We start from the raw sequence: 17,892 nt of genomic DNA, 5'->3' as shown, positions 1-17,892 counted from the left end.
AGACGTTTTCCCTTTAGAGAGAATGCGTCCCACATCAATTATATCTCTGACCTTCCAAGAATTAAAACCGCAAGCACCACAACGTGGAGGAAATATTGGGTTATGGAAGATAAGAATTGGTGTAGATGGGAAATAAATAAAGCTCATACTTAGTTTTGATTGCATTCCATATTTTATTAAGTCGACTCAATTTGTAGGGGAGGGAGACTCGTGATGTTCCCCCTTATCCAAATTTTTAGTCCAGAGTAGTGAAGGTAAAGAAAATGGTTCGATGTGGGAGGCTTCAATGTTGCCCGAGCAATATCCCCTGGGATCAAAATGCCAATAGATAATCTGTCTTGAGCGCATAAATAATGTAAGCAAAGGATGGAACACTGCAGCAAAACTCACTTTTCCTAGTGTTGATGTATGTATGTCTTTATTTATATGAAGCGCCATTAATGTACATAGCGCTTCACAGCAGCAATACACGTGACAATCATATAAATAACAAATAATATAAATAACACATAATGGGAAGATGCGCTTCAGACTTAAAAGTAACATTTAGGAAAAGGAGTCCCTGCCCCAAAGAGCTTACAATGTAATTGTTTGGTAGGAAGAACGTACAGAGACAGTAGGAAGGTGTTTTGCTAAGTGATTCTGGGAGGGGCCAAGGTTTATGTATGAGGTGTAAATTATCAGCCACAGAGCTACTCATATGCTTCCTTCAGCAGGTGTGTTTTGAGCTGGGTCTTAAAGGTGGATAGACAGGGTGCTAGTCGGATATTGAGGCGAAGGGCATTCCAGAGGTGCGGGGCAGTCAGTGAGAAAGGTTTAAGGTTTCCTCTATTGTACATAAAATTTGTTTTTTTTTAAATAAATTAATATTACATACAGAGCTGTATATACAGTAACTGATCAATAAGATTCAATTGTAAACTCTTCGGCACAGGACCACCTTTCTCTCAATGTTACATGTATGTCTTGATGCACAAGGATCCTGACACTGGGACCAAGCCCAGATTGCTGTTTTGAAAAGTTATTGTATTGATTCTTTTTTAAACAGGAGCTGAACCCGGTTATTTTCAGCTCTGGAGACCCGGTGGTTCCCTGAGATACTTACCGGAGACGTTATCAGAATGACTTCCTGTTTTCTCCTGGGGATTTAAATGGCTGTCCAATAGGAAGCTGAAAATAGATGGTGATGTGGCTTTCTATTGGTTTGTGGGAGCCAAAAAATTGAATGGCTGTTTTGTTTCCCCACTAGGCACAGACAAAACGGTAACTTCACCGGTATGTATCTCAGCAACTGGTGGGTCCCCAGAGCTAAAAATAACATGGCTAAGCCCCAGAGGACCTATCCTGTTAAATAAATATAAATATATATATATATATATATATATATATATATATATATATATATATATATATATATATTGCTTCTTTTACTGTACACGTGTAAATCTTGTACTTCTCTACACAGGGCCAAGGTGAAGAAAGGTGTGAACATCCTCAATGTGAAGATCAGTGATCCAGGGCAGTGGGATGTTCAGCAAGAACTTGGGAATGGTGGCAAACACTCCACCACCTCTGTTATCTGCCAGAGAATAGGACCAAGCCCCAGGAACAGGTAAAACGTTAAGAGTGTCTGTAGACTCGTTAACTGGAGATTATTGAAGCCTATGGCCTAGAATAATATAGATACTTTTGTTAATGGCAGATCCATCTGTTCATGTGAAACAGCAAGACATTCCTTTGCATTGTAGGCAATAACCTGAATTAGATTCTACTGTTCCTGACCATGCTTACACCTTGTTCACAATATGCTACATTTGTTACCATTTCTGTTGCATCTGTTCTTTCGGTGACTTTGTGTGTATATCATCTGTTAAATATTCAGCCACTACTGGTTATGGTAAATATTTTAAAAAATCAACAATCATGCTAGATACTTATCTTAGTAATAAAGGGCCACATACAGATAAGGGCTAAGTAGCTCACCTTGTCTATCTATTCTCCTACCTGCTGTGAGTGAGAACTCAGGCACCTACAGTATTAATATGCTCTGTGTGAGAACTCGGGCACCTATTAATATGCTCTGATGTCCCTTTTTAAACAGTTGGGCCAGATACTTGCCCCTGGTTTATGCAGTAAACTTTGGTGGGAAAGCTTATAAAGACATTCACCCCTTCTCTATTAACAATAGGAGGCCAACACCATGTGTCCTGCTGTTAACCATGTGCGTACTCTTTATTGCAACTCTTATACATGATGATGAGTGGAAATGCAGCCTTAAATAGATGCAAAATATGCTAAGACGAGATGAGCTGGAAGTAACACACATCTCCCACTACATAAGACTCATTCGTCCACTGGTGCCAGCTGGATCTTTACTTGCTGGCATTGCTGCCTCACACCCTATGAATGCTGCACTTCTGAATGCGTCCGAGGTTATACAGAACTTCATCACCCTACACTTGCTTCTGGGGAGAAGAGAAACAAACTGTCCAAAAGGATTACAAATACTCACATCAGGCGCTCCTCCCAAACCGGCTGGCAACTTATCAGTGAAATTCTTCATTTTGAGCCCAAGTCTCATAACAAAAGAAGTCCATTAAGTTGTGTCTTTTGATCAAAAAATTATTCACGCCTGCTAACCCCATCATGGTAAACTCCATTTCAGCTGGTACCTACACTAAATGCAGAACATTTCGTATTGTCCTGTGGACTGGACTTGGTGAAATATGTGACAGTGCCTAAAGGGTTAAATGAATGCTGCAGTATCTGTGATTCAGTACAATTAAAAACTGGCAAAAGCCAGACATAAGGTTCCCCTAGCATTATAAAGAAAAATGTGAGTGCAAAAGTTCCATAAGGGAAAAATAATATGTATGTACGTACACATGTACAAATGCACACGTACTTACACACAGGCCCATCCCTAGGTTATGTTCCACCTTCAGGCAAGCACTAATAAGGACACAGCCCACCCCCCCCCCCCCCAGAAAAACCACAAATGTACCCCCAAACAAATTACCCCTCCCCCCCTAGATAGGAAGCAGGGGTCTCCAGAGCTGAACCGCATTAATTTCAACTCTGGGGACCGCATACTTCCTGCGATACTTACCTCTTTAGGGGGTGCTGCTATCTGTGCCTGACTTCTGAAGTTCACAGAGAGTGAGCTTGAGACTGCCACAGAAATGTATTTATATCTATTTGCTAATTGGAGAGTTGGCAAGGAGCTCAGAACCTGAAAGGAGAGGGCCCGCTGAAATGGAGTTTACCATGACGGACTTCGCAGGCTTGAATAATTTTTCAATCAAACGATGCAACTAAATGGCTCCTTTGTTATTAGATTTAGGATCAAAATGTAGAATTTCGCAAGTAAATTGGCAGCCAGTTTGGGAGGAGGGCTGGGTTTGTGCATTTGTTTTTCAAGAGGATTGCCGTGCAAGAAAATATATGGCAAAAGTATTAGTTGGAACATACCTACATAGCATTATATAGTCTTTTTAGAATTTCACACTTCGAGCAGAAGCTTTACTTCCAAAACAACAGCAAATATAAAAACATCAGACAAGCCGTTATATGACTGAGTGCTTAAAAACCTGCGGCACAAAATGCCTTTGTTTTTACGGGTTTGCTGAAGGGAAATACTTTGCAATGCTCCGTTGGCCCCTGTGGCAGCAAAAAGGTTAAAAAAAAATAGAGCTCCTTCTTAACACATTTGGACATTAGATAATGACCTTTGTTTGTTGTTGATGGAAATGTGTAGTTTAATGTCCCAGAGGACCATATTTAAAGCAGCGCTCTGCCATAAAACCGCTTCCCCTGCTGGAAGGTCTTCTATGTACCATTTGGTTGAATGGTCTGTAAGCGGTCTATGGTTATTCACTACAGTAATTAGTATTACTGTGACTAAAGTCTATACTGGAATACATTTCCCCCAAAACACACCTGTCCTGTTGCTCTAATCCCTTAAGTGGTAGGTTTTCCCCCTATCCACTAAGGCTCGTGTTGAAAGTGTAAATCTCTAGAGCTAGGGTGCACAAACTTTCCCCTGCCCCCCTTGCATGCTCTTCCCCCTTGCTCGCACCCCCCTTACCTTGGCTCCAGTATCAAATGATGCCGTGGAGTCCTGTGACGGCCCGTTCCCACGGCAACGCGATGTCACGTGACCCCGCTGCATCATTTGACGGATCGCTGGAAGGCAAGGTAAGGGAATTTACAGAGGCCTCACATGGTCCCCCGGCATTTCATTTAAATGTCTTGGGGGAGATCGCAGGGCCTCTGTAACCAACGCGCCCCCCCTGGAAAATCTCGTGCCCCCCAGCTCCCCAGTTTCCACACCCCTACTCTAAAGCAGTGTTTTTTAACAGGGGTTCTGAAGAACCCTTGGGTTCCCTGGGCATCCCTAAAGGGTTCCATGCTATTTTCAATTTATTTGAAAATGGTACCAAATACAGAAGAATTTACAATATATCTGATATCAGACACGCCATTAGAAAGGGTCTGGGTTCCTTACAATGCATCTGATCTCAGAAACACTATTAGAGAGGGTTGGGGTTCCTTACAATGCATCTAATCTCAGACGTGCTATTAGAGAGGGTTGGGGTTCTGCAGAATTTCACAATATAATTGTAGGGTTCTTTAACCCCCAAAAGTTGGAAACCACTGCTCTAGAGCAGTGTTTTTCAACATGTGTCACTAAGAACCCTTGGGTTCCTCAGGTATCCCTAACGGGTTCTCTGCAGTTTTCGGGTCGTTTGAAAATTGTACCAAATACAGAAGGATGTACAATGCATCTGATCACAGACGCACTAGTAGAGATGGTTGGGGTTCCTTACCATGCATCTGATCTCAGACGCTCTATTAGAGAGGGTTGGGGTTCTGCAAAATTCCACAATATTATAGGATTCCTTAACCAAAGAAGGTTGGAAAATCCCTGCTCTAGAGAGACTGAGTAATGTTCCAGAGCTTTCTAGCAGCAGATATAGTGCACTACAACGGGCGCAGTGTTGCAAATGCAATTTGCATAATGTCTAATTAACCCATGAAAGATGGTAAGCACTGATTATGCAAATTAGATCTAATGTTCTAATTATCATCAACCGCATTAGCCTATGTAAATAGTTCTCTTATTTTTGCTTAACAAAGCTGAGTTTGTATTGAATGACATTGTATTTAGTGTACGAGACTCGGATGCCCTAATTCTGTTAGTCTTAACAGTCAATCCTGCTTGATCCTATATATACTGTTCAATTTATACAGTAGTAACAAGATTTCACCCTATTAGTCTAATCCTTACAAGATTTCTTTTATTAGAACCTCTCCCACTTGGGGATATATTCAGTTTTATGTTGTAAAAGGAAAATCACTTCGGGCATCTCTCATAATTACAACGCAGAAAACATGGCATTGTGCTCATTTGTCTTTTTGTTTTCTTTTGCACAATGACTTTAATGAGCCTTTTATTTGGTGGAATGTTAAAGCAGCAGCACAATACCAATGCACATCCTATCCCTGACGTCTGCATTAACTCCATCAATGCTGGAGGAGTCAGTAAACGTGATGCAATTCCATACAAATCCTAAAATATCCCCCTGGCCCCGAGTCCAACGGCTGAACCCGCCAATCTTATCACAGGAAGCTCCCCAGTTATGGAGTATTCCCAATAACTTTAAGAAATTAATATACCACCAGCAACATCATGGTTAGTAAGCCATTAAATAAGAGGATTGATGCTCTAATGTGCAGTGTTCCCTTTATTTATTGGTTGTCACGGGCACCTCCCATATTTCACCCACTAGAAGTGCCAGGTCTTCTGATCTAGCTCCCAGTGGAAAGACCACAAAACCCATACTTGGTTCTGATCATTACTTGGGAAGGATTCCTGCTTCAAATTCATGATAAAATATTTGTGTTTAGTTATATATTTTGGCCAAAAAGGAATAATCACACCTTTGCCAGGTTTGTTTTATGACTATCCCATGATGCATGCTTCACACTCCCTGTGGCTTCAACTTCTGTAGAAGGGAAGTATGGTCAGGCATCAGACACACAACAGCAGCGTTACGGCAGGAATCTTGTGTCCTCCTCAGTTTACAATTTGCAATGTATTGCTGGCCTCTCCAGCCCTAAAGGGGTTAATCTGTTGTGGATTTTGCAGCTGCAGATCTTAGAAGAACCCAGTGCTACAGTCCTGGGCTCTCTGACAAAGCTACAGCACCAGAGGGGGTTGCATGGAATGTTGTATTGGAAAATGTAAAACAGGCAGGGTTTGGTATCAGTTATAATGGAAAGTAGGTCTGACTATTGGTGGTGACAGATGGATGGGCTGCAGGTTTGGAGACCTGTTACTCATCAGCCCTGTTCCAAGCCATGAAAATGTAAACATTCGTCAGCATTGGCAGCTGTCCGACCATAGATCAGTGATGAGATAAGATGAGAGGCACAGTGCAGAGCCAAGTTTGGATGCTGTGCTAAGCTCCCCGGCAGTGTGATATAATCAGCACCTTGGAAAAGGACAGTTCCCCATAGGAAAAATAAAACAAGCAGTAATAGAATTCAAGCTTTATAATGACTTCTTTAGGCTTAAATAAATATTTTAATATGATCCAAGACATTACGCTGTGCTAAAAGTGGGCCACTTTTCAGTATTTTAGAAGTAATTTATGTACTGCAAAGACATCGCCATGAAAGTTTAACATGCTACAGTGCCAAGTATTACTGAATATAACTCTGTAATGACTCAATCTTTATACAAATGATTGGAGCTCATACCCCCAGATTGTTGTCACTTTGCTTTCCCTAAAGATATCCTTTTGTATTGAAATACCACCAGAGAATCCTTTACAGAGTTAAATACTCTTCTATTGGCACGGGTCAAAAGCCAATTAGCTTTGGTCACCACACACTCAACATGGGAGAACAGGGTCTGAGTTTGCAGTGGCCATAAGTTATACTTTAAGGGGTAGAATCATGGGTGGCTAAGATGATGCAAAACACAAAGAGCAAAGATAAGTGCAGTTGAGAAGCAGTACTAAGAGGTGAAAAATCAGACGAGGGGATCATACAAATCTGGGAGAGAAATAACATCAGGACCACTGAAGAAATTTCATGGTATCACACCTGATGACATATAAGAGGCCAAACAGTAGGATGAGAGGGGGGATGAAGTGTTAAGTTGTTTAGGGAAATACAATTGCTAGCAAAACGAGAGTGATGCTTCTACATCAATTATTAGATCTCATACAAAATATTGGGTACTGAGGCTATATCACCATGTGTAGGATTGTTTCAATGAAGATAAACAGAAATAAGGAGCGGATTGCTTGAGCATCAATATTTTATTTCTCTCATTTATTATAATCCACAAACTCTTATGCAGTCGTGTCAGGTTTGACTTTTGGTGCCGTTTAACGCACCAGGTTTATAAAATAATAAACGTATAGCATTGTCATGCTGTTTAACTCACAACTTTGATGCCAATACAAGTTTGATACATATACTGTACTCTGTAGGGATTTAATAGATATCTTGAGCTTTAATCAACAACTAAATCATCAATTGCAATTACAGAATTGTTGCTTGAAGAAGACACCTCTCAGGAACGAACAAATCAAAACATTGACAGAATATGATGAACTTTAAAGTTGATACCAAACACATAGCATATATTGCAACTAATATGCACGGGTATAGGAATATAAATAGATGCCAACACTGGTAGCCTTCTTTCCATTGCATATGTATTCATATTGCAAGTGTAATCTTATTATACCTCCAGTACCCATGCTTCTTGCAGATAGAAAGCATATGGAAATTCATGGATGGGGGCGTTTGTGGACACTTAAATCCTTTATGATGACTACAAAATGGGAATTACTTAATATTTTGCTTTTCTGAAAAATAACTTGCTATTCATTTAGATTAAGGCCTGTTTCAGACATGATTACACTTACAAAATGGGTTGAGCCACACAGAGAACTAGGTGTTTATTAATTGCGCGTTGACTGGCTGTTCTAACGGCAGCTGTCCACAAAATCATTTGCAACATGGATGGGGGAACAAATGTAAAGTGTGCAAACAAATGGTGTGTGCTTCCCTGGTGACTGAGTACAGTAAGGTGCCTGCAATGAGAGCTACAAGAGAAAGGCCAGGTTTTGTATAATAATATTCCATTCTCTTTCAGTTGGAAAGAGAAGATTATTTTCTGTGAGTTTGGAAACATGCATTGCAATGCCCTGTTAGACAGATGGTCTAGAGACACAAGCCTTTGGGCATCTTTAAGGATAGAAGCTGTAGGGATAAACAGCCAAACTCAGATAAGGGATCCCATCTGTCATCGTCCCTCTAATGTCAACATTGAAGCAATGTAAGAATCTTTGACGTTCAATAGAGTCTACTTGAAGGGCACGGGATCACAAGTTGTGCTTACACAGAGTGTGATATAATGAGCATGTAGACATAATTAACAGCCTGTATAACATGTTCCTTCATCAGCACTATATGATGTTTAATACAAAGCTGCATCTCTAGCTATAGCACAAGCTAGCATTTATGTATTCTATTTATCCGGAAGTAGGGTAATAAAGTGCTTGCAGCAAACGTCATCCCCCCTTCATCTGTTTCATTCTTTAAGTCTGACCTTCTTGCTTATTAGAATTGCCTGATAGTTCTGTTATCCCCACACTATGCACACTGTGTGCAAAGCACCTCGTAGTATGGACATGTGCACAATTGGGAATAGAGGGGGAATAGCAACACAGTACAGGGATTAGAGCACCAGCCTTGGTCACTAAGATTACTTGGTAAAATCTCTGTTGTAGGGATTCTGTGTATGTACTGTACAGTATACACTAGCAGTGTTTATATAAGGACAAGGTATTGTAATGCATCATCCACTTAAGGGATGTGCAACTCCAGTCTTCAAGGACCACCCCACCCCCCACCCCCCTCAACAGGTCAGGTTTTCATGATATCCCCGTTTCAGCATAGGTGGCTCAATTGGTCCCTGCTTCAGTACAGATGGCTCAAGCAGAGTCTCTGTCTTCACCTATGCTGAAGCTGGGATATCCTGAAAACCTGGCCTGTTGGGGTGGGGCGGGGGGGAGGGGGGAGACAGCTTGAGGACTTGAGTTGAGCACCTCTGGTCCATTTCATAGTCTTTGAAATGTTGGTGAAGTCAGACTGGGACAATATTTTGCTGGCACAAATCTTAACCCTTTCGGTGCCACAGATAGTGAGGACCCACAGCCACTCCCCCCTGTCACTTAGATTAAGAGCCCACACCCCCTCTCAAACTCTCAAACCGACTACAAGACTTCTAACATTAGGGTGACATAAGCCCTTTCCTTTTATTTGCTGCCTATAGAGTATATTTATAGACTCGTGATGAAAAGAATAGGATTAAAAGCAATGGTTGAGTGCCCTTCAGAAAAAAAAATCTATGCAGATTCAAGAGATACTTCAGTTAAAGGGCCATTGAATCCTCTTTAAAAGGTTCATACAACTGTTATGCTAAAATATTTTTTTTTTAAATAAATGATGTGTAGAGTTGTATAAATAAAAAGCAGTGGTACTATGCACGTCATTAAAATAACACTGAATAAAGGGCAGAACTAAATAGAATAAAGGTTCCAATTTCTCCAAAGGGTACGGTTGATAGATAAAACAGGAATATGGTTTCAGAATTCATACAGTACGTAATTCCAAATGGATATTTAAAAAGATTTAGGGCCTCATGCAGTAAGCAGCGATAAGCCCTTTATTGCCAAAAAAGCCTACTGCGATTCAGTAAGCCCCGATAAGCTGGCGATAAGAGCAAAATTCGCCGTTTTTTTCCCCCGGAAAAAAAAAACGCCAACCGCTCGGCAATAAGGTCCTGGTAGGGAGAATTGGGTGGGTGCCTGTGCCGCCGTCATTTTTTAAGCGTCCACGTGAAATAACCAAGGGATTTAAATACCAGGGCCTGTAATTCGGGAAGAAGGGGGTCCCCGAGGCTAAAATCAAAGCGGTTCAGCTCAGGAGACCCCCTGCTCCCACACGCTATTAATAAAAATTACATTAAAGCAGCTTCATTACAATAGCAGATAGCCGCTATTGTAACGAAAGTTTTAATTGTTTTCTTTTGTGTTTTTAATACTAGTGTAGATGAGCAGGGGGTCTCCGGAGCAGAACCGCACTGATTTGAGATCCGGGGACCCCCTGCTTCCCGAGATACAGACTCTGTTATGGGGTGCCGGTATCTCCTATGCATTTAAATGTCCCGCGTCACGTGACCGTGGGAATCCAAAGCATAGGAGATACCGGCACCCCATAACGGGGCCTGGTTCTCGAGAAGCAGGAGGCCCCCGGATCTGAAACCAACGCGGTTCTGCTCCTGAGACCCCCTGCTCATCTACACCATTATTAAAATGTAAATGAAAAAATAAGGTAAGGCCTTTTCAGAGGGCAGATCCTAGACGCCGCCGGCTACTCGCCCTTTCTGCAAATGTTGTTATCACTGGTATTCGTTTTTTCTGCAACTGTGATAGCAACACTGCCAAAAATGGCAATTTAAAAATCCAAAGTAGGAATTTTTTTTGCTCTCACTTTTATCTTTCCATAAACATTTAATATTTTTCATTTTATAGAAAGTCCTATGAAGGTCTCGTCTGCTGCATGTGGAAAGATGATGGACAGCTGCCTACACATATACTCAATGGCCCAAATCAATCGGGCCATTGAGCACATGCCCAAAGCAAATGTGTTTAGATGTATCTACAATGTCATGCTATGAAAAGTATGTACAGCAGGATTATTTTGGCCTGAACTTTATCATAGGGCAATTGAGGTTTAACAAGTGAGGCCCTGCCCGCTCTTCCAATAAACATCCTGTCCACAAGAGTGGAGGGTCTACATGTTGCAGAGTTTATATATCACATCATTATATTTCCATCACACAGTTTACTAATTCTACTATTCAACAAGTTCTCCAAAGGGATCAGATCAGAAAAAATATAGGAGTAGCCACAAGCTTATTGCTGCTTAATTTTACATACGACTTGTACAGTAAATATATAAATGCTGCAAAATGTTGACATATAATAATGTTCATTACTGTATGTTAACTTACAAGTGAGTTTCAATCTGAAAAATGACACTTCATCTCCTAAGCCACTCGTATGAAAATAGCAGGAACGACGGGTCCGAGGCCTCCAAGGGGCCCGTGGGAGGCCTGTTGAAGAGCCCTCCAGTAGGTTTGTGTGTAAGAGACTTGTTTATTACTTTTATGTTTGACACAAGATTCTTAGGCCCAGATCCAACAAAGGTGCTAATCTTTAGCACGCATGAATAGGAGTACAAGTGTGCTAAAGCTTAGCACCTTTTTGTGGATTTTGAGCCTAAGTGAGATAAGGCAACTCAGGCTTTCAACTCACAGAAGACATGATACATCCCATTATTGTATGTGTATCACTTAACTCCTACTCTTGCGTATTATAAGAAAAAAGAGAAAGAAAGAACTTTGGCGCTACTGCGCATGACCGACTCAAAGAAACTCCCGGATGATCTTCAACCAACTTTATTAACAACACACACTAGGGCTATACCATGATCTCCCCCTCTACGCATTTCACCCTCTAGGATAGGGCTTCGTTGCGTATTATAGCCCAACCCTTCAAATCACTCAGTGACCCAAGTTTAGTCAAACTGGAGCTACAGTACGTTACTTTATGCATTGATGCTGAAGAACCGTTTTTATAATGCCATCATTTTTTTGTTAATTTTAGACCAAGGAAGAGCAAAAAAATGACAGCAGTGAAGCGTCATTTTATACAAGATATCCCATTATAATTGGATAATAACTTAACTCGCATCCTAACTCCTCTTACTGGCAATGCCCAAATCTCAGAACAGGTGTGTAGTTGAGTGATACATTGAGACAAAGGATGAAAAAGCCTCTCTAGCAAATCAATTTAATTTCAACATCGGCGTTGACACGTAGACCCTACATCTTACTTATTCTAAATTATCTGAAATAAGTCAACTTAATACAAAAGCCGGCAGCGTTGGAGCCTCACACATAACCATAGTGCAGGGGTGGCCAACTCCAGTCCTCAAGTGCCACAAACCGGTCAGGTTTTAAGGATATCCCTTTTTCAGTATGGGTGGCTAAGTCAAAATGACTGCACCACCCATGCTGAAGCAGGGATATCCTTAAAACCTGACTTGTTAGTAGCCCTTAAGGGCTGGGGTAGGCCACCCATGCCATAGCCTTTTGAAGATGATGGGTTTGTAAGAATTGGGGTGACCATCTGCTATAAGCCTTTTCTGCTGGAGGTACTTTTATATTGTAGTCTTCGGAAGAATTGCAGGTTATAAATGGGTTAATAACTGTTTTTTGTACACATTCATAAGCTCATAAAATGAGCAAAATGGTGCGTAAACAGATTTTCCTCTCCCAAAAGCAGGAACATCTGCTGGAGTCATAAACAGCTGAGTTCAGCACCAGGGCACCAAGCAGCTGAGAAATTCCATGTCACCGGTCATTGACGCGGCAGTGAATGGGTATGCATCAGCCAGGCAAAAATAGGGCATAAACAAAGCTATGCATACAATGAAAAGAGATTTGTGAGTTGCTCAGCTTCATGCAGAGGCACAGAGCAAACATTCGGCTTGTGGGACGTAGTGAATATAGCAAAACCAACTCAGAGATTGAAAAGCGCTCCGAAATCTCCGAGAGAAATTACCAGCGATTCATATTTTGCCTTCACAGTATAAAATGAAACCAAGCATAGCTACACTTGGAAAACAATGGTAACTCCAGCCAATAGCTACATCTGTTGCATACTCTACCCACTCATATAATGCCATATGTGTCCTGCAACAGAATAGCCCTGAAGGTGTTAACAAATGTATTCCATTTGTCACAGATGCAATAAAAATTAAATATAGTTTGATGTGTCTATTTACTAATCAGTGCTGATCCATAAAACTCTTTCTGATGCTGGACGACACCTTATGGACCATTAAAGGGAATGGCCCTAGCCTTTAAGACTTTGATGTATATTGACCCCTTATTATTGGGAACAAGCCTTAGAAGTGGTAGAGCCCACAAACAACCAGCGTCTGTCTACAATGGGATTGTAGGCGTAGGAAGCCAGATGAAGTACGCCAATAAAATAATGTACTCACATCCTTCACAAAGCCAATTGTGTAATTTTGGGCCAAATAGTTCTTGGCCTTGGGTTGCACGAGCAGCGGGGATTGCAAGGATTCTGCAGATTGGGCCCAACAGCATAAATGTTTCAGGGTGTTTATCTCATAAGCAAGTGATTACTGGGGGTTGTGGTGGTCTGGGAAAGCCATCTCCAGCTTGCCAAATAATTCCTACTGCTTCTTGAAAGAAGATGATACTGTTTGCATGTAATGAATGGACATCATAAAAAGCTGAAAACCCCATTAATCACGCCCATCTGGGAAAGTTGTTCTAAAGTAACCTTAAATCTTCTGTGCAGCAGTGGACTTTTTGGGGGGAAGTGTATCTTTCCCAGGAAACTTTGTATGGTATTCTACGTCCAAACTTTTATTTACAGTCTTCTTTGTAGTAAAATAATGGTGGGACAGGGAGTAGGTAGTATGATCAATACCTCGATTTTCTAAACGGTATTCTTTTGATTAGCAGCAGTTTTCAGTGAAAATGTCATGTTGTATGTTCTGTACAATACATCATCATTCAGGAATCGGATAGCAACCTGCCATTGTGAAAGCTTCCTTGTCTTTGGTAGCATACAACTATGAATCTCTGAACCTCTTACTGGGATAGCATTGGTCTATTTGTTCTCTCTCTGTTTCTGTACTGCTAATGGTCTTCTTCCTTTTCTTCTTTCAAACAAGGTACAGCAAATACAAATATTTCAAACAAGGTCAAACTTTGTGATGGACCGACCTTGTCTTTTATCTCTCTGACTTATTGCTGGAGTAAGGGAATAGCATTATTTCATTTTATTGATGACTGCTTTTCTGTGGCTGTTTTTTGTTTTTGCATTCAAGTTATGTCAATACATTTTTCTGCAATTCGGCCAAAACCAAGGCTGTTAATGCAATACACGGTTATTATTTCTCCCCCACCCGCCTATGGCATCAATACACGGTTGTGTTGCATTAATATCTTGTGGATGGCTAAAAAGTCCCTGAGTGAATTACAGCAGTAGTGGACTTGTTTGTACGATTACTATGTTCACATTTACATGAATACATTGTGGACTGGATGTATTAAGTGAGGCTATTCCATAACACACGCCCCAGTTATCACAGATCCTTTTTATCGACTATTCAAGGTGCATTATGAAGTAGCACTAAGTATATTTTGCATAGTGAGTGTACACAATCCTTAGTTAATAAATCATAGCCAACACACTGGTCAACTCTAAATGCTTAATATTGGGATAGTCTAATGCTAGGCTAAGAAAAATATATTATTGACATGACAAAAGTTCCAGAAACCCAGTGCATGCGATGGGAAGATGAAGTGATGGCCATTATACCATTAAAACATTTAAATTCTGATACATGTCTGTAGGAGATGTGTGCAGAGGTACAATCAGAGAGACATATTTGGAGAAAATAAACCATGGCTTTTATTAAGCCCACGGCTTTAAACAATACAGTTTAAGGAAGCACAGAAATAAACAAACATCCTATCGTTTGTAAGGGCCAACTTACTCTCTGTCACTATCTGCAGGGCTGGGAGGATAGGCCTCTTGCCAACCTATGACCCCAAAGTCCAAAGAAGTACCTGTAAGCAGTGGACTCTTTCTGTCAGTCTCTGAGTTAGTGTTCATTGGGAGGGGCACCCTCTGGCAAATTCCAGGTTCTGCTGCACCCTGAATGTAGAGGACCTGTTTTTGGGGTGTCTTGCTGGCAACACAGTCCTTTTGTGCTCAAGACAACTGTTCCTGTGAGTCTCTTGCTGGCAACACAGTTCCTCTGTGTTCAAGAGATCCCCTGCAGTTTACCCTGGAGGCTTTTCTACATGACTGATGAGCCAGGTAGAGACTGGCTAATTGTCTCTAGCTGCAATTAACCAGCTCCCTGCTGGACTCCGCCAAATACAGACTTCCTATTTGGTCCTACTTAGACAGGGGTTAAAGACTTGTCACAATCTCATATTATCTTCTCCCCCGCTTCATCCTATAACCACTCCGCTAATAGCTCAAGCAGAAGAAAATGAACACAAATCATCTTGATTGATTGATGGAACGTAACACAGCGTCAAAATGACACAATTGGGTTCTCTCGTTGTTGCTGCAGTGCTGTGTTTGTGCCACTTGACACATATGACCTTTTAACTCTAAGTTGCCTAGGGAGAAGCCAGTGACCCATGCCAACCCCAAGTAACTAGCCTCTTTGCTGCCAAGGAGACGTGCCTGAATGCATTATTTCAACCATCAGGGTGTTTTAAAGTGTAAGATGTTTAGGGTTGGGTTATATTATCTGCGTTGTTGCCTACTTACTGACTTACTAACTGTAAATGCTGATTTAACTTGGTGAATTTGTATAAGAGAGAGGACAACCTCTAAGGCCCAAGTCAGTGAGAGATGTGGGTTATGGCAACAAAATAGTATTTGAATGAAAAACAATTAAGTTTCATCAGCGACACTCCTCTAAGGCTGCTGAGGCTATACAATCAGTGTTACTGACTTATCAGTGAGCCTCAATGAAAATCAGTGGGGTGGGGAGATGTCTGGTTATATAAGATTTTGATCTCACAGCTTGTTGTTTCTTATATACAGTAGCATTGGTTTCTGTCCTAAAGAGAGGGAATCACTGACCCGTTCATGTAATATGAATTTTATGGATTAATTTAGCAGGAGGTCTATCTTGCCATTTCAGCTTCCCTAGGGCAGCGAGAATTATTGAGGTGAGTCTAAACCTACATTAACTGCAACAACTAAAATGTCTGGATTAGTTCAAAGAAAACCCAGAGAAGAGAAGGCGGGAGCCGTTGAGGGCCAAAAGAACCATGCTTTCTATGGATGTTTGATGCTGAATATGCATTTGGTAAATACGTTCAGACTTGTGTATTCAGTGTATCATCTCCGAGCGAAAATCACATTTCTCGGATTAAACGCTGTTCCTCTGCCTCTTTAGATCATGTTTTGGCATTTCAGGATTAGTTCACATGCAAATTCTAGTTTTCTCATTTTTGACCCTTCTCATTGCTGGAGGGTCTCAAGATATGAGCCACTGTAAAATAGACTTAATGTATCTGAGTAGCAATGGTATTTCAAGCTCGGACATAATTGCAAATATATACTTTACTTAGAAGCTCAGTCCGGTATATTTCTTTGAGAACATATTACATTGAAGGAAAGTTCTAAAAGTACTGTAGTGATGCCATGAAGGGCAAGAAGTATTCTTCTTTCCATCAACCCCAACCCTCCCCCCCCCCCCCCAGGCCCTTGCCACAACCCCAATAAAACAGACTGACATCCAGTATTGTGGAAACCCTACGAAGGTTTATTTAAGAACCTTTTTGAACACCGAACCTCACATCTGCAGTACAGTACAAGGTCTCCAATTGTCTCACAGCAATCTCATCCTGCATGGCAGTAAGAGTCCTACAACCAAATATGTCAAACAGCGAGCTGCCCATAAGCCCACCAAAATCAAGTCCTACTGTGCCCTTTCCCATTACAGTCTGTAACAGTACTCTCCAACCAGTTCTCCAAGCCCATTGTTTACGTGTTATATTTGACTCTTCTCTTTTGTTCCCGCCTTAATGCTATTGCTAAATTTTGTGGTTTCTTTCTCCACAGCTTTGCTAAAACGTTACCTTTATTCGGTGTCTCTTGCTGGCCTCCCTGCAGCTTCCTACCAAAGTTCCCCCGATTCAAACTCGGTGGCATTGTTTACAGGGTCAGTGTTTTTTCTCACTGAGCCGCTCCTTCTCAAGGTCATGACATAGCCATCATGCCATCATTGGGCCCCTGGAGTGCCAGACCCGTATTGGTCCAGTAAAACTGGACCCAAACCTGGAGAGAATTTTTACATTTTTATGTCATTTCAAACACAAACAAATGAATGGCTCTTTTATTTCATTTCATTTAGCGAAACTGAGATTTCTGATAATACCTGTAAAATGAGTTGTATTTTTAAGTCGTTTCCTGATTTTTTTTAATTAACCAATATTAGCGGAGGAAACATTTCCAAATATGTGAACGTTCAGATCCAGTTTTAATATTCCCAATCTTTACTGAGCATGGAAAAACCTTCACAATCACTTGGAAATGTTACTCACGTTTTGTATCTCAAAATCCACACCAGGTCCCATAAAGGACATTATTTATTCTGTCAAGAGAAATTGCTGTCATATCTGTCAACATTGATACTATTCATCCATCTCCTGTGTAATTTAATAAAATGATGTATTCTCTTTAAGCTTGTGACATAGTATTCGCTCTTATTGGACAATGCTCATTACATTGTTCCTTCCTTGTTTTAGCAAGACCTCAATATTTCCTCCCCGCTACATTATGAAACAGAGCCAAATGAATGGAAAAACCATCTCATCCATCAGTGCTTTAATTCTGTGCCTTAGAGGAAAGAGAAGTCAGCAAGCGGTACAATTTTAACAAGCCTTTCTAAACTTCTCAGAGAAAAGGGTGAATCACAACCAGGCATTGGAAATAGAAGCCAGTAGTCTCTCACCAAATCAACCACTACTGTCTCTCATCCTCTCGGCCAGGGGTGCTCAACTCCAGTCCTCAAGACCCCCCCCAACAGGTCAGGATTTAAGGATATCCCAGCAGAAGCAGGGACTGATTGAGCCACCTGTGCTGAAGCAGGGACTAATTCAACCACCTGTGATGAAGCTGGGATATCCCCAATACCTGACCTGTTTGTGGCTCTCGAGCTCTGGAG

General features: G+C 41.2%; 1 protein-coding gene across 4 annotated transcripts in view; it reads left to right on the top strand.

Annotated features, from left to right (window-relative positions):
- Positions 1 to 17,892, top strand: part of TMEM132C (transmembrane protein 132C) — a 225,421-nt gene that overhangs the window by 118,702 nt on the left and 88,827 nt on the right. For all 4 annotated transcript variants that reach the window (XM_075568706.1, XM_075568704.1, XM_075568705.1 and 1 more), the window contains one exon: positions 1,466 to 1,612. Coding sequence is in view for 3 of the 4 variants with exons in the window: in XM_075568704.1 (XP_075424819.1) it covers positions 1,466 to 1,612 (147 nt within the window). In the remaining variant the exon portion in view is untranslated. The remainder of the gene's footprint in view (positions 1 to 1,465; positions 1,613 to 17,892) is intronic.

Source organism: Ascaphus truei, chromosome 13, assembly GCF_040206685.1.
Source record: "Ascaphus truei isolate aAscTru1 chromosome 13, aAscTru1.hap1, whole genome shotgun sequence".
Classification (NCBI taxonomy): Eukaryota; Metazoa; Chordata; class Amphibia; order Anura; family Ascaphidae; genus Ascaphus; species Ascaphus truei.
The sequence above is the reverse complement of the archived record's forward strand: the minus strand, read 5'-3'. Positions and strand labels throughout refer to the sequence as shown.